The sequence below is a fragment of the Myzus persicae genome, unplaced genomic scaffold, assembly GCF_001856785.1.
Source record: "Myzus persicae strain clone G006 unplaced genomic scaffold, MPER_G0061.0, whole genome shotgun sequence".
Lineage (NCBI taxonomy): Eukaryota > Metazoa > Arthropoda > Insecta > Hemiptera > Aphididae > Myzus > Myzus persicae.
The window spans coordinates 95,352-118,822 of record NW_019104377.1 but is presented as its reverse complement, the minus strand read 5'-3'; the positions used below and the strand labels follow the sequence as shown (position 1 = coordinate 118,822).

Here is a 23,471-nt window from a genome sequence, read left to right as displayed (position 1 = left end):
GTAGGTACTTACTTGTATGTTTTGCCACCACGTCCAAAAAAATGTACCGTGTCAATGGGCGATCGTCCGACGAACTCTGAAATTGTTTACGTATCATAACAAAACTTAGTTTATTGTTTAAAGTAAGCTAATTGTAGCACAGTCAATAATTAAAACTAAAGATAAGACAATTTTCTTAAGATCATTAGTTGACCCTCTTATTTTCTAGATAATTGACAGATGGGAAAATTGAACACCATCATTAAATATTGAGGGAATGATAACTCATTATGATAAACTTTTAATGATACTTTAAAACACCGCAAGATAAAGTTCGCGCCTACACTATACATACAATATCTATAACGAAAATAAGTCGACTTGTCGACTATCAATAACTTGATAATGCGTCATAAAATACAATTAAAAATTCAAACTGAGATTTTCTTTAGTTTTTTCTTTAAATATTTCACGCGTTACTGTATTATACTTAGCTAGGTGCAAGATATCGAGACACAGAGAAATATCAATCATAAATTTTGAATTTTTAGATTTAAGACTGCCGACAGATTGCTTTGCGGCACGACGGTGCGATAAATATTAAATGGTGTGATGGCAGGAATAACAAACAATATAGTGGGTAGTTTATTAAATTATATCTCTCAAATAATTATACTTACAAAGTTTGATAAAATAATTGCACGTCACAGAGAGTACCATGCTGTAATATAAACTTTAACAACCAAACTCCTTTATATCATAATACACCAGTAGATACAATTTAATTTAATATAATTTATAAAAACAGATGGCATTTAAAAGTTTAGATTACAATAATCTTGTATACCTATATCTATATTTAATATATTAGATTTTATACTTAATATTTTTTATATTTCGATAACATTAAAAATATTAAAAAATCTAATCAAAACATAATATTACAATGTATTAATTATTAATTATTATAGCCTATAGGTTTAAAAATCGTTGGAATCATAATATGTAGATATTCGTTTAAAATATATTTTATATACCTACCTAGTTTAGTTTGACTTTGAGCTAATACATTATTCATTCAACTTTTTGTAATCTAATTTAATAATTTTACTTGATAAGTGTTTGGCGTTTTTAAAGTTAACTACTAGTGCACATTAGTTCCATTGCCGGTGGTGGAGGTATGGTATAAAGTGACATGGAGGTTAGTGGAGACTTATGAAATATTTTCAAATTTTTCACGACTGGTATTGCTACAGTAACCGACATTGCGATGAAAAAACATATAAGCCAAAATCCATTCTGAAAATCGAAATGTAATAATAAATAACTTTTCGTTTTTTAAGTAGTTAAAGACTCACCAAGGCATCCAAAGCTTGCCTGCAAACTAAATCTCTTCCAATTCGATACACATTCCATACGGGTCTGCACGATGCCGCTTCTGTTTTTACTGCTTCAGTTACGTGAATCTTATATTTGTCCAACAGCAGTTTTAAATTGTTTGTGTATTGAGCCATATTCTAAGACAGTGCATTTTAAAATAATAAAACAGTGTATATTTTAGTTTCTAAACTATGTAAAATTCACATTTATAGTGAATAATATTATAATATACACATTTTAATAGATGAATCGTTTATTGTCTATCACAATTCAATACTTGTCTCAATCACTACAAGTATAATGAAGTGTCTTTACTAATTTATTTATTTATTTTTCTATTTATTTAATTTGATGTCTACACTTATTTAAAAGGAAAATCTTATAAAATAAGTATTAAATACTGCGTTTTATAATATTTATGTAGAATAAAGTATGTTCTATTATAATTTCGTAACAGTTAAACATTTTAGACATTTCTCAAATAATTTCATAATTTTAAATTTAATTTTATAATAGGTAGTTCGATTGTAAAAACTAAAAATAGCCATAGTATTTATTGATACTTGTATCTGCTACTTGCATGACTGCACGACTGCACGGACTGTACTACTACGAATAAATTAGGATAATATTCTGTCGATATTATACTATATAATATTATTATATATTAATATATTATGGTTAGATTACACAACCTGTAACTCGTAGACTGTATTATAATTACTTTAAAAACAAGATGTGTAATTTTTAAATGAACAATTAATCCTTTGTGTAATGAGTTAAAACTTAAAAATTAAAATAATGTCTGGGGAGGGAGGGGGAGTAAAAATGTTACATTACACACTCGAGCACACATCCAAAGAAGAATGTAAACATGTCATATAATATACAATAACTCTTTTACAAAACTTTGAATCTTTTTGTTTATAAAAAAATAATCATAGATACATGAAATTTTCACCGAATGTTTAACTTGCATTGACTATTATATACCTAACAATTAAAAAAAAATATTTTGATAATTATCTATATATATTGATAATTATTTATAATATTTATAAGCATAATACAATAAATTTCATTCGTTTTTTTTAATTATTGAAGATAAAAAATTTTTTCGATTGGTCAAGACTCAAGATACTTGTAAATCCACAATATATTTTTTATGGGCGTCTAAAGTTAGAATTTTGCTAAATAAACTTTTATTTGGGTAAATGCATTGTGGGTACTGTAAAAGTATGATATATTGCTTAAATATTATCATGGGTAGCTGAATAAAGTTATACATAAACTAAGCACTAATATAAATAAAAAATAATTCTAATTTACATTATATAATGTATTTAATATTATATTAGTAATAGTTTTCGTAGAAAGCGAAAACATTTTTTTTTGATTCAGCAAATTCGTGGGTCTACACCCTCTACCCTCCATTGAAAATAGATGTATACTCCACTGTTTATTATAGTTATTATTATAATATATACCTTTCTCAGTATTTGATCGAAATCGGAATTTTCGATTCTAGTATATGCATTTGCCCAAGTCCGGTTTAATGATTCTGATAGCGGTTGCATTTCGACTTCCATTAATGTTAAATGATATAGTAACATATTCTGTAACAAAATTATTCACGGATTTGAGGATTATCGACAAAACTAGTTGATAAAAACAATAAAAATACTTCTTACTTTCTTCTGACTCATTGGGCTCATCACATTTTCGACCAAATCTGTAATATTTGTCACTACACGCTTTAATGTCATTTTAAACATATTAGAGAAAGTGGCAGTTTGTGTTGAAAGTGCACGGAGTTGATCGCGTAACAATGTCACCCGGCCAAGAGCCAACGAAGACTCCAAAATCTGTAAAATGTAATTAAATTATTAAGACTATCGTGAGTGAATTGATATGACTGATGACGCAATGTAAAATGTACTAAGTGGTGAAATAGCTTAACACCTAACGGCTACTAATGCCTAAAGTAAAATGAAAAGAAATAACTTGAAAATGGATATTGACGCTATGATGTTAATTAGTATTAATTAAGAGTATTTATATAGACTTCAATGAACTTTTCTTATATTTAAGAGGACGTCGCACCCACATACGTGTTGTATTCATCTAGCACACATACGAGTAGGCTTAAGATATCATGGCAAATTTTTGTTCACTATTTTCAGTAGTGTTCTCTTAGTTTTGATATTATAATGAATTTACCTATTATCAAACTTTTAGGTCAATTCAATCTAATATCAAACCTAACAGCACACTATTGAAACTAGTGAACGAAAATTTTCTAGTGAACAAATGCGGGAGCGACGCGTCCTCTCAAGCCCATTTACATTTTATTTTTAGGATATTTTTTATCTGTATGTCTTAGCGTTTCAACTTATATTCAAGCTCAAAGGATGGATTATTATAGTTGTGTGTAAATAAATCTTACGAGACTTCGAAACTTTTCAAAGTCCAAGTTTGTTGATTCGGCAATCGGCCTCAATGCATCAGTTGTGGACGGTGGTCTGTTTAAGTCCAATTCCACGCGGACCCTTTTTGTTTTGAGACTATCTAGAGCATCAATAAGACCTGGCCATTTGTTGTAATCTGAACTAGCTTCTACGTTAAACACTTTATTTAAATTAAATGTTGAGTGCGCTGTACGATTTTCTCTGCACGATCTAAAATAACGGAGAAGGGCCTCGAGATATGCACAAATATGCCAAACAGTTATTTATATAATTAATTCAAGTAAATTAAATTACTCGATGACTTCGTTGAATGGAGCTGTGGTTGTTTCATTTCCAAAAATGAACCAAGAAAAAAATCCACGTTCATTTGTTATGGTCGGGCAATCCATTATTTTTGTTACAGTTTCGTACATAGGTTCGTCATATAATGGTCTGCAAATATTTACCTCACCGTTGCTGCTTAATATCAAACCCACCAATGCCGCTGTCCAAAGTGCCAAACTGGTCAATCTCATTGTGCTCACACAGCTAAATATTTTTTGAAATAGCTAATCATAGTGTTATTTAAAAATATAAATTTTTTTATGTTGATGTATCTTTTTTTAATACACCATTCTTATACGGATTATATACATACTAAAAGTAATTTTAAATTGTAATCATTGAAACGTGGTTAACATTTTACCATGAGTACAGTTTATCATTAATCATTATACGTATACATTTCTGTAAGACTTTGCATAAGTTATTGGTAGTAATCAATAGTATAAAACTTTGATAAAAGTAGTATACGTTTTCAAGGAAGTCTTGAAGTTAATGTGGTAAAATCGATGTGTAATTTGCATTGTGTTTTATTTTAGTCTTTCTTGAGTTTTCTCATTTTGTATTGTGTATTGAATATATATTTAACATACAATATTCAAACAGAACATAATCAATGTCATCCAATTTATACGTGTTAACAGACACAATAAAAAATTATTATATCGTGTTCAAAAAAATATATTTTACTTATAAATAACATGCATAATGCATTTTGCTTAAAAGTAAACGGTTGTTTGTGTTAGGTTTTAATTCTAATTTTAAGTTATCTTACCCAAAGAAGTAGCATTTTGCCCAAGTTGTGTGAGAACAATAATTTACCACAATACTGCATGCTAATAAAATCCAAACTAAAAGTGCAGCGATTGCTATTCCTATACGGCACTCATAAAATTCGTGTCAATCATGTATTTATCACATATTATATCGTATTATAAAATAGGTATATTTTGCATAAATATAATAACTTACCAACACTAGCGGACCACCTATACACCTCTATTTGTTTCAATCGCATAAAGTAATTGTTAGCTGTCTCTTTCATGTCCATTAATTTTGAAACGAGTTTACGCGTGTGACTTTCATAAGGATATATTGAGAATTCTAATTGACGTCTGCGATCCATCAAAGCTTGTTTTATACCTTAAAAATTATAATCAATACATTTCAATAGGTATTTAAGATAATCTATATCTATAAACATATATAAAAATGGAGCCAAAAATGTATAACAATTCACCAATTGAGAACGGCTGGGCCGATTCGGCTCAATTTTTTTTTAATTGTTCGTGATTGCCAGGAGTAGGTTTTTATAAAATATTTTTTGGAAAAACTATGTTTTTAAAATTTTTTTTAATAAATTTTTCTTATGATTTATTTCTTGAGTTCCGGAATTTTTTCGAATTGAAAAAGCTACAGCAAGCTTTAGATTATAAAGATATAATTAATCGTTAAAATGTGGTTGTCGGCTGAGTTACGGCCGCTCATCGGCATGTATACATTCAAAATAGTTAATAAAATTAAAATTAAACATATTATTCATATAGAGTGTGCACCTAGCGGGGTCCACAATCCACTGCAGAGTGCAGATTGATAGCCTACCTGATAATATACTGCTCACATTATCACATGCAAGTCTCATATAGAGTCTAGGATCAACTAGAAAAGATATAATATTGATATAATGGATATTTGTTTCGATAAGAAACTACGACAGTTAATTTGTCTACTGACGATTGTACGTAACATTGCAACAGCCATATTTATGACGTAGGAATTCTCACCAAAATGTTAAGCTACAAACTAACTTAAAATTTTTATTAAGTCAAGAGTTGTATGGTAAACACCGAATAGCTCAATTAAACAAATTGCGTCATCGAAAAGAAATAATACTTTATTTATCGATTTGCGATAAACGAGTTAACTAAACAAACTATAATTATAACTATAGAATATTTCAATCAATATGCTTACGCCTAATCACCTCCTCCCCCTGGTACGTAACAAATAAAAATCTCCACAAAGATTTAAAACTACCCACTCTTAACGAATTGGCCAAATCCCACTATACCAAATTCTTTCTAAACTACACACTCATTATAATCCTTTAATCCAAAAATTATCCTCTGCAACACATGTCCCTAAAAGACTAAAAAGGCTGTGGCCCCGAGACTTGCTCAAAGCATAAAATTAAAATGTTACGAGTCATAATATGACCTAACCAAACAATAACTTAATGTAATCTCTGGTCAGGTGACACTACTGAGGGTCTTCCTATTCGAATATTTCATAATGTCATATAAACTTTGTCATCATACTTACTGATTATTGTAAAATAGATTGTAAATATATGTTAAAATAAAAAAAAAAAAAACTATAGAATCATTTTTTAATAATAATATTATGTGTATAGAATCATTAGAATCATTTGTAAATATTATTATTATTATTTTTTTTGAAAAGATTTTTCAAAATTAGACTTCTAAGGGGGTAAAAGGGTTTTTTTTTGTATAGCTATAGCTATATACAACAGAATGATATTTAGCATTTAGTACAGTTTAAATATTTAAATTAAATATAATATTCATTAATTTATCAAAAGCATCACTCACTATCATTTATCGCATTTACTCACAAGAACAACAAAATAGTTGACCAGCATATTTAGTATTATTTACCAATGATTAAAACCTAAGTCGTAAACATTTACAGCTAGGTAATAAAAACATTGTATATCCCATTGATTCCCAAACGGTGTGGCACGACTCCTTGGGGAGGCTCGAGCTTTTGGCCTGGGGAGGCGTGAGCGGAGTGGTAAATATTGATATTTTTTAATCAACAATAATTTTGTTGAAACGTCTTAACTATTCTAAACAAATATTTCACTATTTCAGTATTATGTCACGTTACACAATAATGTACTTGATTTGGAGATTTCCGTAATAGTTATTTATTTATGGGAGGATCAATTTATTATTTTAATTTTTAGGGTAGCGTGAACTAAAAAAAGTTTAGGAACCACTGGACTATATCCTATTAATCATTATATCTATTTTTAAGCTTTCTATTTCTTAACATTTTATTATAACTAATATACAATTATTATATATATATTTATATTTATTAATATATTATATTTTAGATATATTTTTACTATTATTATTATTTATATATTATAAAACAATCGTAGTGTAAAGGTATTATTTTCGTTAAAATCGGTAAAAAGAGATAGTAAAGGTCAGGGAAAAATATATTTTTTTTAAATGTTATTTAAGAGCTATATAGATATACCTAATGTATGTTAAAATCAATGAATATCCAGTGTTGCACCAATGTCCAATGAGATGGTTATTTAAGTGGTTATAGTTGTTATAAAGACGATATATCAGTACATATGGTAATTTTACTTACGCCATCTTTCTTTTTCCGTTTGTTCATATAGAGCCTTTGGAATGTTGGCACTTTCAGCCGACGTCAATGGTAGACTTGATAGACCATCGTTTTCTACATCCAAAACGCCTCTGACTACATTTATCAAATCATCCTATGACAATAAATAATTATAAGTAAGAATAGTATCACTCTAATGACTTCCACGACGCTTTATTTACGTACCAAGTACGTATAATTCTCTGGTTGCAACTTGTTACCAGAGATCATATCACACATGGCGGAAACTTCAAGAGGACATCGTTCGGGTACCATTTGAAGTTCAACGTTCAAGTCGATAATTTGCTTGTTGTACCTAATAATGTCTTCTCTGACTAATTCGGCTTGAGAAATTACATCCTTTGCTTTTGGAAAAATCTTCTGAAAGTCTAAAATGCAAAAATAGCCAAACGTTATTCCTACAGATTGTAATATTGTATGATAACAGTCAATCATCACCTTGAACTACTCTAGAAACATTGTTCCTGGAACCAAATCTATGACTAGGGCCATATATATCATTTTCGATTGGTCCTCCCAATTGTTCTGCAATGTCTAAAAATGAAATAAATCAATTTAAAAAAAAAAATTAACTGTTATTGATTTTTTTTTTAAATTGTAGATATTATATTTAGTATGTAAAACATGAAATTATGTATCGATGTATGTAACTGTATTATTATTTATTAAAATATTATTTAGAAGCCTATTTTGCCTTATCAAGATTTTTTTCAAAGAATATAAAGCTCGTAAATAATTACATTCTTAGTTCTTCATGGTCTACTTATGTTGGTTGGTTAAGTACGAATCCTTGTTGTAGAGAATCTACACAATTAAATCAAAAGAACGATTTGTAGACCACTAAATAACTGCAGGAGGACGCAGATTATAAACAAATTAAATTAACATATAAATATAAACAGTAGACGTATTTCATGTTTTTGAGTGCTCGCCTCATTAAGTATACGCCAATCGTTAATCTTTTACGCTTTGTATTTTGTTTATGGACTACGTATTGTTTTATTTTATAAACGAAGAGTTTTTTTACATATTTTTATAACATACGACATTTTATTTTTTTATTTACTTACTCAAACTGTATGAAATTTTTTTTAAACATTATAAAAAGAATTGCTCAGACTGACCAAACTCAGAGACTGTCACAGTTTTTATTTTAAGCTATATTTATAATTTCAACATAATTTAAATTATTAGGTAATTTACAGTATGAATAGTAAAGTCTTAAAACAATATTCTACACTCAGATAACACTAGTCTTAACAATATTCGATAAGAAAAAAATTCAACATTTTATAACTTTAATGCAATTTAAAAGTGATAATAATTATTATTTGGAAGTACCCATAATAGTCATGTTGGATTAGGTTAATATAAAAAGTTTTATTTATACACTTTATGCACTTACAATATTATTGTTCCATTATACTTTCATGCAATACTGTATACACAATGTTTATTTTGTTACTATTTTAGCCATATTTATCAATTTTCAAATAAACATAGACAATCTGCGTAATTAGGAAGACATTTTAACTTTCTCATCTTTTTTAAACTTAAAATAATTTAAATTTATAAAATAATTTTTCTTTATTTGATTTATGTAACAAAAATATTAAGAAAATAAATAGGTAATTAATTTGAAAAAAATATGTGTATTTTACCTACAAATTGAAAATTAAGTTTAAGTACTTACATTTCGACGAATTAATTTATAATGAGTAAGAGAAATCGTATATAATTCAATTAAAATTTCTAATGTATGATTATAAATTATATTAAAAGTGAAAACGAATGTTATTAATATTTGACACATATTTTCCACAACATTTTAACGGGAGATGGCATAGAATACTTACTTGAGGAAAATATGTACAACTATTCATCGTCAAACTAAAATATTTTATTTTATTATCACTAATGTTATGTACCTACTTCGTTTTTTATATCTTATGGTCTGTTGATGTATTTTTTCATTTAAGGTGTAATTAAAAAAATATACTCAAATCAATTTTTTTATGGTTCAATGCTTTTTTAATACACCCCTTGAGATTTAATGAGAAATATTTGCAAATATTACCGTATTGATACTTTTGTTAATGACTTGAACCTACATGAGTTTTCAGAAAAAAGGCGTCGAAAGTTTCCACGTGACCTACTTAATCGAAAGATACGTATACATATACAGGATGATTCAGCAAGCAGCTCACTCCCATGTTTTCCTTGAAAATAATTTATTTATTTGTTCTTTGAGTTTTGGAATTTTAAAATGTACCAATATTAATTGCTAACTTTTTTTTAAAACCACTATAGCCGTTATAGCCCATCTTTAATGCCCATCATCATGAACCTGAAACTTAGTACACAAAGTTAAGCAACTAAAAACTACTCGTTCAAAATTTGATTTTGACATCCTATTGTTTTCAGAAAAGTAGCCGCTAGTTAATTTACAATTCAAAAAGAGTATTCTCATTTGAAAAATAGAAGCTTGTATATCCACAGAATACTCTTTCAGGCGTACAAAAAATTGCAAGAGTTTAAGTATATTGGTCTTTAAGTATATTTAAAAATTCGAGAAAAAACAGATATTGAATAACTGCATTATTGAAGAAAAAAGGGGGTTTCATTCATGCTTGGTGAATCGTCCTGTATAAATGTAATGTTTAAGTCATCGACAAAGTATAAATGCATTTCAATACTTATGAAAAAATTTTTTTTTATCAAATCGTATTCTAATTTCTATCAATCATAGCACAAAATTGTAATTATTATACGAATTTATATATCTATAACTATATTTTGAAAATTTTCACTTGAATACTGTTTTATTTATTTGATAAAATAAGTTTGTAATGGTAACCATAAACATTTTTTTTTTTAATTAAAAATAATAGTTTTCTATTAATATAATGCGAGGAAGTTTCAATAAATAGCTTATAAAATCAACAAATTAAGTAACCAGGAATTTAAGAGTTGCAGTTTTGTAATTGATCATAAAGAGAAAATGGAAAAAAATGGAAGCTACTTGTTAAACATAGCACGTTTTATTATCAAAGGGTTATAAAACTGAAAAGTCGTAAAATGTCGAAATCGAGCGAAAAAACTTACTTTTAATATTGAATCTGTTTAAGATGATAGATTAGAGGGGGAAGGATACACAATTGGGACGGGTAATTTAATTTTATGCCCTACAGTCATATATATCTTATAAAACTGTCTATAGAAATAATTAGAAGTGACGTCAAAGTTCATTCATTCAGATTATCTCTCTACTTAAAAATTACCATTGCTGTCCATCAATAAAATAAGCCATTTTTAAATCTATACATGAATTTGAATAAACATTTCTGAAGTGAAACGAACGTCGAGAGGAACAAACATGATCGTTCCGATTAATATACATGTTTAAGTTCAAATTGTCAAATTATAAATTTAATACTGTACATATTATTATATTTTAATTTTTAATATACTAGCATTATTTACTATTTAGCATATGGAAACGGAAATTATAACTGTATTCAATACAATATTTAAAAAAAATTTATTTTTATTCAATATTTTACTTTTCTCAATCGTTTGTTCTAGCGGGCGTGATATACTTTTGTGTGAACTGTGAATGTAAATAATTATATTATTGTGTAATACTATAATCTAACCAACAATATTTCTATGTCCAATGATTTATTATAATAATGGACTGTATATTTCATAAAATGAACGCTATAACTTTATATCCGCTGTATGCATTGGGATATTACGTAGTTTTCGAGACGGAACTATATACCAAATTATTAATATAAAATATACGCAATAAGTAGCAATTATTATAACTTATAAGATAAGTTTACCATGCCTTGCACGATCGAAGGACGTTTATAATTTCTAAAATTAATTACTTATTATTGTTACTCATTAAAATTAAATATTTTTGATAGAAACTTGGATAACATAAAAAATTGTTAAGTCTATTGTAAAGTAAACTTTTCAACGAATTCAAAATTGAAATTGGAGTCTTGAAGTTAGGTATTTAAATTTGTATCAAAATGACTAAAATATCAATGGGTTGCAGGGACCTCTACATAATTTATAATTATTACTGTAGAAGAATCATAATATTGTTTTAAATTTTGTTTTTAAGTAGTTTCAAACTAAATTAATCATTTCAGTAAAAACGATGAAGTTTATTAACTATAATTAATATTACTTTTATAACTGATTAGATGCCAACTACATCATAAAATGTATAAACGGTCTCTCGTTATTTATCCGAATATTTCAAATAATATTTATGTAGCATATTTTAAGGTTTCCTTTTTATTTTCTATACTTGGCTGTTATTTGTTCAATAACACTATTATTTCTATTATGGGCGAAATGTGTAATTATTTTTCTGCATAATGAATATAATATATTATATGTAATTAATTTTTAATATGAATAATTTTATTTTAATCTTATTTATGTCACTGCTTTCATTTTCATTTAAGTTTATGTAATTAACATTTTCACCAAACATCAAGAACAATATATTTTGATTAATTGATGATTATTTTTCGATACATTAATTTATTTTATACTTAAAAATTAGGTAGTTTAATATTGTATACTCTTATTGAACCGAAATCGTATGAATCATTATAATATAATATTAGTATACCGTCTAATTTCGAGAAAATAGCATCGGTCGTCGAATCCATTGACCCGACGGTTATGGTTCTGATTTGTTTTTGAGTGATGGAGAACATGTCCACCAAGTCACCGACACCAAATTCCAACAGGTCTCCAACACTTGATACAGCAGATCCCATGGTCTCGTTCGTTACCAACAGTCCACAAGCACCGGCTCTGTATATAATCCACGTAATTTGAATTTATAACAAATAATTACGGTATTAGTATTGACATTTTTGAACACTATAAGAGACATAAATAAAATTAAGCTGCACCGCCCAATTATAGAATACAAATGCCGGGTGTATTCATAAAAAGCCCTCAGAGCAGTTGAACTCATTTCGTGAACTTTATAACAGTCGTATCTTTTTTTTCGGGCACGAAATATTTACACCATAAATCCGGTTTCCCGTTTAATGTACAGTCTTATAACGCCAAGTATTTAAAAGGTGGAATTCCTGTTTCCAGTAATACACGACATTTCCAACACTCGCTATTCGCTAGTACAGAATATTTTATAGGACGTTTCCCCTCCGTAGTCAGCAAGAAATCTTAGACTTAACATTCATAAGTAATATTCATTTATATTTTGATATACTATACAGCTCAGATATTGATAGTAAGTACCTACTTTATTTTAAACAAAATAATATTTTGTTATAATGATGTAAAAAATATAATTTATAAAAAATGTTGAATTAGAAAATTAACTACGAGTAAGAAACTTTATACATTTACTAACGATATTATATATTGTACTAATTATGTTCTAATGCATTAAACATGTTTAAAAATGAAAGAATTTATTTTGTGTTTGGCAATGCGAAGGTAGCCAATAACCGTATAGAAGTATTCATGAGTATAAACTACAAATAGTATTAGTAAATAGTTAATTTGTGTACGTAAAAATGACTTTAAATTATTTGGATCTCACGTTAAATGTTAACAAAACGTAGTCATTTTTCATAAAAGTTTTCCAACGTACCTACTAACCGAAGTGCAATCTTAAATCAATATATTTGGTTTCAGATTGATGTTTTGTTTGGGTAACAATACAATTTTGAAGCACTTTTACTTCACTAAAACGTGTTTATTGAAAATAAAAAAAAACACAAGTAATAAAATACAAAAAAGTTTCTACAATGCACTCAAATTTCTAAAGCAAAACAAAATATTTTATTTAACTAACTCAAAATAAATGTAGTATTATAAATATTAAAATAAAACAATAACATTGAAATCATTTTGATCCAGATAAATAAATATATTACATTAAATTTTAAATTTATTGAGTCGTTTAATATTAATTTTATAAGTTAAATAATTTGAAGAATTTTACTATGTATAATAACTTTTTAGATTTATTATTTAATTGTTTATTTTGCACGCATTATTTGAATAAAATTATTCTTTGCATTTTTATGTTGGAGTGTCAATTTGAAGAAGGAATGTAATTAAATTATTTTACTGCATATAGTAGTGTCTGACGTGTGTACAATGTACACTGTACAATGTACATATATTAATGTTTTCATTGACCATTGAAGTAAATTAAATAATATTAATTATTATATATTTATATGTTATATCTAAAGATAAAACGGTATATGTGTACATGTACAATTATCATAAAACCAATGTAAAACATAATATTAATATTTTTTTACTGGCAGAATAACAGTATACAATACACATTATTTTGTATTTATTTTTAAATTCTAACACGAAAACTTGAAAAAATTAGTTACTTACTTATTAGTGACACTTTCGTCAATACAATTTTATCATAGGGAATGTCTGCATGATTTTCTTTTGAGACAACGGGGAGTATTCTCAGGCGCAGTGTTCGTTTGAAGCTAACATACTACATTCCTCTGCAGGTGGATTTTTGGTGATTTAGAAGTGAAGAATGATAGCGACGAGATAGACGGATGCCTATGTCAATATTTTCTTGAATACTAAACAACGGTATTTTCTATTATTTTCAGGAGCTTTCTGAGAAATTTCTAAAATGGAGGTCTTGGATATTAGTATATTACACACGAATACTGCTCCGAATTCCTCTGCGATATCGTCTGTACAATGTTTCTATCTATTAAACATAACCACACGGCACGCGATCCGGGTTCTTCAATGACATTTTTTTTTTTTGAGATGAATGGTGATTACAGAACGTCAACATTATTTTTGTAGTACCCAAAGAGACAGTAATACAATTATTATACATTTATACTATAACAGAAAGTATACTGTAACAATACTAGTAATAAGTTAATAACAGGCTAGCGTTTTTCCCTGTGATCAAGTATACCCACTATAGCCACTACACAGTCGTACCCACCGTAAATTATACACAGCATCGGGACTCACGGGTGCTTTAAATAAGTAATTATTTTACATATAAATTATATTATAGAAGTGTAGTGGTAATACCCACCAAGGAGGTAAATCGTTTATTTGAAATAGTGGGTTAGCAACGCATTGTACATTATATGGATGGGCGGTACTCTATAGATCACTTCAATATTGAAGATTATATTCATTAATATTTTATGAAAGCTTGATTTTATTATTTTGAAACTCTTTTAGACGTATATATGTGCGAAAGTGATTTTAATATTATATAGTATATTAGAATGTGTATAACGAGTAATGGATTTGATTCTAATAATCATTTTTTAGAAAAACAAAATACACGATTTACATAACGAGACATAGATTGTTGCTTTTTTGTGATAAAAACACATAAGTCGAATGTCATCGACGAATGCTGACTACACTAATACACCGTTTACAAAATTAATGAAAGGGTGCGCAACTCGTGTTAGAAGGAACGATTTATTACGGACAAACATAAAGTAGCCAGGTCCTTCGGTCGCCAAATCTCATAGACATCGACCTACCATGGAAATTTCAATGGGTTGAATTCAAATCTTTTTCTTGCTGAAGTTTGAGTTCTCGTATTCTGTTTTTGGTGAAAAATATTTACAATAATGCGATGTTCAAAATTCCGTTCAATAAACTTAAACAGCAGTTAAACGTTAACGTAGGTAAATTATAAACGTTTCCATTAATTAACAAATTCTGGTAAACCCTGAACAGTTGTTTTACTCCCACAGCTCCAAATTTATAGACTCCACCACTTAAATTAATATCTGTTGATGGTAAGTGGTAAGCGGACCTATTATTTCATAGTGAAAAATAGTGACCAATTCCTTTTTTTTATGAAATTACATTATAAAGTATATTTTTCGTTAATAATAAATATAATTGCTAATGTCTCTTATTTTCTATTTTATATTAATATAGATTTTATTAAACAATTTAATACTAGATAGTTTAAGTGGAAAAGGAAAAACTCAATACCAATTACCAAAACAGTTTGTGGTTTATTTTTCAAATTACTTGGAAACTATTGTGAACGTTCATGAGTGGTATCTCTAGAGTACCATCTGTGTACGGTTTCAAAATCTGTAGAGGGTTCATAATTTTGAGTCCTATCGTTTATATTGTAACTAAAACTAAAAAACTAAAACACAAACATATAATATTTTATAATAGCTTTCTTTGCTATATAATAGTTATAATCGCCTACATTCAATGTCAAGCAAACATTAATTGACACAAACAAACATTAATTGTCACAAACAAATATTAACTGTGACAAACAAATATTATACGTTAGTTTCGTTCACGAATGACGACTTACCCTAACATAAGTAGAAGCATTTGAATGGCAATGACCAGCACACCCTTTTTGCAACCCGACTCCCAGCCAGTGTCTCCTAACCACTTAGCCTCTTTGTACCGCCGCTGCCAATATACTCCGTATCGTGCTAGTATCAGACCGCAGAATATCATTAAGGCGCAGACCACAGCCAGTGGCCATTCGTACGGTAGGATCTAGAAAATGTCACAAAATATTGTTAATACTATAACATTTGAATACTTTCTCTCAAGAACAACGTTATTGATCAGGTTTAATCGCAATAATATGCATTTTAATATAGAACACGAAACCATAAAACAGATGTAGGTATTTGATTGGCATATACCTACGAGCTCAACCAACCACGAAACGGAAATCGATAAGTTTCTAAAAACGTCAACGGTAAAAAAGTACACGAAAAGTAGTGGAAGTATTAAATAGTATTAGTTGGTAAATAATTACAAAATTATATAACATGATGTACTATTAAATTTTATAGTCGCCGGAGTATATCGTATCGATTGTAGTGCGATTGGCGTCAAGCTTCTATTGTATTTTTTTATGTATTCCAATTTAGACTTAAAAAACTTTTAAGTATGTTCGTGATTAAAAAAAAAAATGATTTTGAACTTAGTGTATTAGTTTTAAACATTAAAATAATATACATTTCTTAACTTATCACATCATTATAAAATGTTTTTTCGGCTAGGTAACTATGTGCATAGTATACATATATATATTAATTTAATTATTTTAGTAACTACCAAGTATATTTAAAACTTAAAAAGTAAATTATTCCTTCTAAATTAAGTTAGTTAAATTTTTAAGCTTAAATTATTATACCTGTGAAAGTTTTGATTTTAATAAATTCACCGGGGAATACTTTTTCAGTACTAAAAGATCTTTTAATTTTTTTTAACCCTCCAAAACTTAACACAGATTTTTAATGGCAATAATCATTAATCATTATATTTTAATGAGACACATTTTATTTTAATCTAAATAATATTTACTTTTATAATATTTCAATAATTTAGATTTAACAAATTTCCAATTTCATAATTTATATGTCCAGCACATCGATTACTTATTGAACTAACTTAGCCCATAAAAAATAACAGCAAGTAGTAAATATTGTTAACAATATAACAGTGAATTCGTACAATAATTTTAGCGTACACTTTTATTATCGTCTATAAATATTGGATAATAAGTTGAATATTTTTTTATTAACATTAACAAAACACAAATATACACAAAATTATTCATTTAAACTATTTAAATGATACGGTTTATATTTGAGACCAGACAATCAACATGTACTAGTTTTTAAAATCATGTCTTTATTTCTTCTACGTGTTTAAAACAAAAATGTTGATACCTTCATTATTTCGTTGACTTGTTGATTGAAAGTTAAAACCCTTTTTCATAATTTATTTCATCATATGTGATTAGAATATAAATTTTAAATATTACACTTAACTAATATATTCATAGCTTAAACTTTTAAAAAGCGATTTATTTCTAGTACGAAATATATTTCTATAAGAAGATTATAATAACGAACAATAAAAGTTCTCAGGAGGCGTTAATTTCTTACACAACAAAAGTTAAAATATTTTATTATTTTCCGTGTTATACCATATGTTTTATAGTTTTGTGAACCAAAGTTTTTATTCGCTTAGAGGTATTCATACTTAGATAATGGTAAAAAAAAGTTTTTGATACTCAGATAATAATAGTAATTATTATCGTTTTTATAAAAATTCTCATCTCAAGCAATAGCATCATTCAGTTAAAATGTCTTGCCCTGAACTCATTACATTTTTTAGAGTACTTAATACTAACTACTATAATAAGGTTGAAATTGGTTTTTTTTTAGGTTTTCGTGACTGAGTGTGTAAATTTGATTTTAGTTTTTGCAAGTAAAACTTAAATTGCCCAAAGTTTTTAAACTGGTAGATATAATTCCGTGACCAAAAATAAAGCTGCTAAGGTTTATTTCAAATCACAGCTTTGGTTTGTATCGCTACTTGTCAATTCAAACTTTGGCGTTATAGTTGGTAATTTCATTTAAAATTACTATTGGGAAATGTGTTTGTAAAACCAATTCATTTATTTTTAAATTCTAAAGACCGCCAGATCGTGACGCCGAAACGTAGGTTTGAGTTCTGAAGTTTTTTTACTGCTTCTAATATTAAATTCTTTCGGGTTCCACTAACTGTAGGAGTTGTTAAAATATATTGACAGCAGAGAAGAGTTGAACTATTGACAACATTGATTATTCTCCTTTCTGAACTCTTACGTTCCCACAATTGCGATCAAAAGAATCTTTTGTGGCGGCAAACTTACAAATGCGCAGAGAGGAGCACAACGTTTCAATTTCATTATGAGCACGCAAGCATACCTGATACAGCATAGCAAGAGTATTACAAATGTTTGTAATTACCTGCGATAAGTGGAGTATTTAGGGTTGGGAGGGAGAGAATTGACTCCAGCGGCTAAGTATAGTATAAATATATTTTTAATTTGTAATTACTATTAACTTTAAAATTATTGATGGTTGGTTGGTTGTACAAAAATATTATCCGTTATACTTTTCTAACATATTGTACATGTACCTAAATTATCATTTCGAATTTTATTTTTTAAAATAAATTATACTAATGACATTCTAAATTTTTTGTATAATATTTCTATATCATAATAATATTATGAATCATAATATAATCATTTGAAATAATATATAGATACATCATAGGTAGTCAAAACATATTATTACTATACATCAATAAATTTAAACCTAAATAAATTGACGTTATGATATTGTAATGTATTTACAATCTTTCTGAATGGATGTATTCGTATTTATATTTAAATATAATTTTAAAAGTATTTTTTACAAGACCGAACATTACAGTAGTCAGCGGCTGGCAGAGTCGATAAAATATACATTTTTTCAAAGCTGGATTTTAAGTACAACATATTGTTAGGATAGCCAACAAAATGCAACACTGCTTGCGGTAGTTTAACGCAGAAAAAAAGAACAAACCATTGTTTAATAATAATTAATGCAAACACTCAATGCATTGATTTTAGTTTTATCAAAATAATATGTATTTCTTATAAGGGTTTTTGGTATTCAACTGTTCACGGACAATTGCGTCACAACCAATTGTCATAACTTTAGCTCCTGTTAGCTCTTTTCAGGTCGGAGTTTCGAATCATTAACATTTTTAATACTGCATTGTTGTTCCCTATAATTATATTCAAAAAGGGACGGCAATGTAATGTAGACAATTATTTTTACAATAGTTTATTATCCCTTTTTGAGAAAAAAAATTCTTTTAAAAGCATAGATTCTGCTTTGCGATTTGGTTATGGCTAAAATAAATTACTGTTTGTGTTGTCGGTAATATTTTGCATAATAAATGCAGACTATTGGTCAGGTTATTTATCATATAAAGTATAGCAAACAAATCCACGTCTTTAGTAAAAACAAATTTTTCGTATTATATCACAAACGATGGTTTATACTTTATACCCACAACGATTTATTACCTTTGCCCTTATTATTATTAGAACTAAATGGCTGAATACTGCCCGAATGCACATCGGTGTTATTCAAGTTAAAAATAATGGTTGAAGATTTCAAAAGTGTACATCGGCTACCGGGTAACCATAAACAATAAATGATCTATCTAGAATAATGGAAATGCAGAAGACCGATGAAGTACGTATCCAATTATTAGATGTAATATAGTGTTGGCTTAGATAATTTTAGGATAGTAATTAAACTAATTGATTTAATCCACAGTGTTGAAAATATATTTTACCTGATAATTTAGTTTAAATTTGACTTAAATAGGTATCATATAGTTTTCCCGAATAAATTAATAAAATGATTGTATACTGCTTTGGAACTATTGTTTTAATAATTATAAATATCTAACAAAATGAAAACCATACAGAATATTCGTGATTATAAGTAATAACATACTTAATAGAATAACATATAACTTATAATTTCAAAATAAATTATTATTGTTAGAAAACTATTATAATATACATATACGATGTATAATTACCAATCAAGTATTATAAGTTCATAATGTGAATTTATTTTGGTATGAACATTAACTTATTTTATGTGTAAAGTGTGAATTCAGTTAATAAAATAAATATTTGATGACGGAAAATCATAATGTTACCTATTGTCTAGATTTATACAATTCATTTGATTGGTTAAACAAGTATATTAGATTATTACTACGTACAAAGAACGTGCATCCATAAATTATTCATATAACCAGCTTCACCTATTTATCGAAAAATATGATACTAAGTAGTCGGGAGGCATTTATGAAGTATGACATTTGATCACGTTTTCCTCGATTAACAGTCGTATAAGGGATCGTAAAAATGACACCGCCGTTTTATACTCGTAGTTGGTAGTGAAACAAAATATATTATGGCTGTGTATATAATGTATTATGGTGCTGAAAGTCCGATAAGATCGGAAAACATTTAAATACAAGTTTCGATCGACAACGAAAATACTAATAGTTAGGTATAATAATGATTAAAGTAAGTAAGTTTGATAGATTGAGATGTTACCGAACATTTTTTTCGCATAATTTTCTACTAAATTTTTCCAAACACTACCACGGTAATAGAAGTTTTATAGTCACCACTTCCAATGTCACCGCGCCTGTGGGTTTATATTGTATAATATATATAAAAAAAATGCACCTATTTCTTTTCAGTCACACATTTTTTATGTATGCTTAGATATACGCTCGGCACTAAGGTGTTTATTACGGTGTGTAATATTGTACGTGCTGTATAAAATGTAAGATGTAAATACAGAGTGGTACTGTTGGTTCCGTTTGAGCTTCGCACATTTGTATGCATCTTCGACCCGGGACCCACCTTGTAATCTTTATTTGAGGCTTGTGAACTTGTTTTAAGCATAAAGCTTGTATTTTTAATAATTTAATACCTACGTCATGTTTTTACCATGAATGTGGTCCTCGAGATTTTTTAAAAAATAATAGGGCGGTGGGTGGTGGCTATACCCTAGTTGTGGAAGACCCCTGACGTATAGAATGTAGATGAAGATAAGGTGTTAATTTAAGTGTCTACACTCATTATTTCGAAAAGTTTTAACTTTTTTGAAAATATAATTTGTTACATACTTTTAAGTCATTGAAAAACAATATTTTGAAAAAAGTTATACTTTTATACCTACCCATGGGCCATGAGGTACTGATCATCGATCATCTTAATTATTAGAAAAGTAATTCTGCATCTGAATATGAATTTAAAAATGTTTGTTACCGATTGTCTTCCAAAAAAAAGCAAAACTTTAAGTATATAATAACGATATAAATACGATAAAAAATTGTAAAAAATAGGTGTATATATTATTTTTTTCAATGACATTCATCATGTAAAAATTATATTTTTAAATAAGTTAAGACTACGAAATTAATGAGTATAGACACTTAAAAGGATGATTTTCCATATAATAAGGTTTATGTGTGTGTGCGTGTTCAATTTTAAACTATATTATAATGTATAGTGCTAAGCTTAGTGAAGAGCCACTCAGATTAAAAACATATTCTATTGTGGTTTTCTGTTGCGCATTGTACATAGAGAGTCGCGTATGTGGTGTACTTGAAAGTTCGATCCCGATTTTCTGGACCACTGTGTATATTGCATACTGGATATAATATAATATGTCTTAATAGTTAATACCTTTTAAACCCTTGTTACTGTATGTACAATAAGGGACACATAATAAAAGTTATCCACACGAACTCAAATGAATAAAAATATAAAATATCATAGCGTATGTTAACAAGATCGAAATAATAAATCGATTCCAATAAATATTACATTTTCGAGAAAAAGAATAAAACCATCATTTCCATCAGTTCATAGGCTCAATTGGTTTTTGTATGTGTGTTTGGGAGGTAGGGGGGGGGGTGGATTTTACAGGAAGTTTATTATTACATATTAAATATGTAGTTTTTTAATTTCATTGGGACTTCTCCTAAGAGTTTAAATAATAGGTTCTATAGATGACATAATAATAATCGTATATACGCGCTACAGCCTCGTTACTTTTTTCGCCACGACGTCCCATTCATATGGGTTGCTAAAGAGGTCAAGAATGAGTTCGGCGGGCACGCTGTGCCACATGATCGCGTCCTCAGCCACGCCGATGAACCGGAGCCCGACGTCGCCAACCACGATTCCGACGCCGAACAGGCCGATCGCGGCCGCAGACCCTGAGCCTTCGCCGCTCTCGGACCTCGACGTCTGTTGGTCCAGTTTGACGTTCTCGCGAAACTTGGCACTGGGGAACGCCGCCATCTGCTCGAGTGCCACTGGCCCGGTGGACGCATTCGGCGACGAAGAGGATTGCCTCGAGGCGGTCCGGCTGGCGTACGTGAAACCCATAATACCCGGTTTACTGATGGCTAACAGGAACTCGGTTATACTGGCAATTGATGACGTCCGGTTGTCGATATCTGGTGACGACGATGTCCTATTACCGGCAGGTGGTGGTGCAGACCACGCTGTTGTCAAGTTTTCGGTAGACAGAAACGACGACATTGTCGTTGGGTTTTCGGAAGGTGGCAACGACGACCAAGACGTAAGGATTTCAATAGGCGGCGGTGACGATCGAACGGAAAGGTTTTCAATAGGTGGTGACGTCGACCAAGACGTTAGGTTTTCAATGGGTGTCGGCGACGACCAAGACGTTAGGTTTTCGGTAGGAGTCGATGACAACCGAGAGGCCGGGGTTTCGGTAGTGGGAGGTGACGACGGCCCAGCCGTCAGGTTCTCATTAGGTGGTGACAAAGACGTCATATACGAGTCTGCAGTAGACCGAGTCGAAGTTTCGGCGATGGTTGCTACCCCGGGCCGAGTATCGCACAGATGTGTAACGTTCACGGTAACGGTCGCGGCAGTCGCCGTCGTCGTCATCATCAGCAAACACGACGTCGCGCAGTAGAAGTACGTCGAAAGCGACGGCGGCCGTTCCATTTTAGTTATGTCTTATACCGAACTCAGATATTATAAAATAGTCCTAAAAAAAGCACACAACGCCTACCTACGTGTTTTATTACCACGTACACGCGCGAACGGTATACGACATAACAATAATAATAATAATAATAATAATAATAATAATATATAGGTAGGTACCGCGCACAGACGCACACGCACTCGCGCCAAGCCGGAAACGACTGGCCACCGCGGCGGATTATTACGTCGGCCGATGCCCGCCCGAGTTTTTAAAAGGTTTCCCGTGTACGCGGGGATCAGCGGACCGCATAACTACGGAAAACCCGCACCGCCACCACCGTCGTGCCCCCGCGTGGTTCGACCCCACGCGACCGCACGCCACCGACATTTATATTCTCGGCCCGAGACCGCCTTACGTGTTGTACACATATAATATAGACACACGCAGACGT

At 29.4% G+C, this 23,471-nt stretch overlaps 1 protein-coding gene across 1 annotated transcript; it reads right to left on the bottom strand.

Annotated features, from left to right (window-relative positions):
* Positions 1–953: 953 nt before the first annotated feature.
* LOC111041720 (prominin-1-A-like) lies at positions 954–23,037 on the bottom strand. Its single transcript, XM_022326101.1, has 14 exons — positions 22,108–23,037; positions 15,979–16,172; positions 12,256–12,443; positions 8,037–8,132; positions 7,764–7,966; positions 7,560–7,692; positions 5,121–5,291; positions 4,924–5,023; positions 4,122–4,355; positions 3,806–4,037; positions 3,051–3,224; positions 2,847–2,975; positions 1,338–1,496; positions 954–1,278 (listed from the first exon to the last, which is right to left on the bottom strand). Exons 1-14 carry the CDS (start codon positions 23,035–23,037, stop codon positions 1,117–1,119), a joined length of 3,105 nt encoding a protein of 1,034 aa, XP_022181793.1. The 3' UTR covers positions 954–1,116.
* Between the last annotated feature and the right edge of the window lie 434 nt (positions 23,038–23,471).

What these genes read in the sequence shown, in the direction of transcription:
- LOC111041720 (XM_022326101.1), bottom strand. Translation starts at nt 23,037, where the DNA reads ATGGAACGGCCGCCGTCGCTTTCGACGTACTTCTACTGCGCGACGTCG. An exon ending in TGTTTCTAGAGTAGTTCAAG is followed by an intron (nt 7,967 to 8,036) that starts GTGATGATTGAC and finishes TTTGCATTTTAG; the next exon opens with ACTTTCAGAAGATTTTTCCA. An exon ending in TTGAAAAGTTTCGAAGTCTC is followed by an intron (nt 3,225 to 3,805) that starts GTAAGATTTATT and finishes TACATTTTACAG; the next exon opens with ATTTTGGAGTCTTCGTTGGC.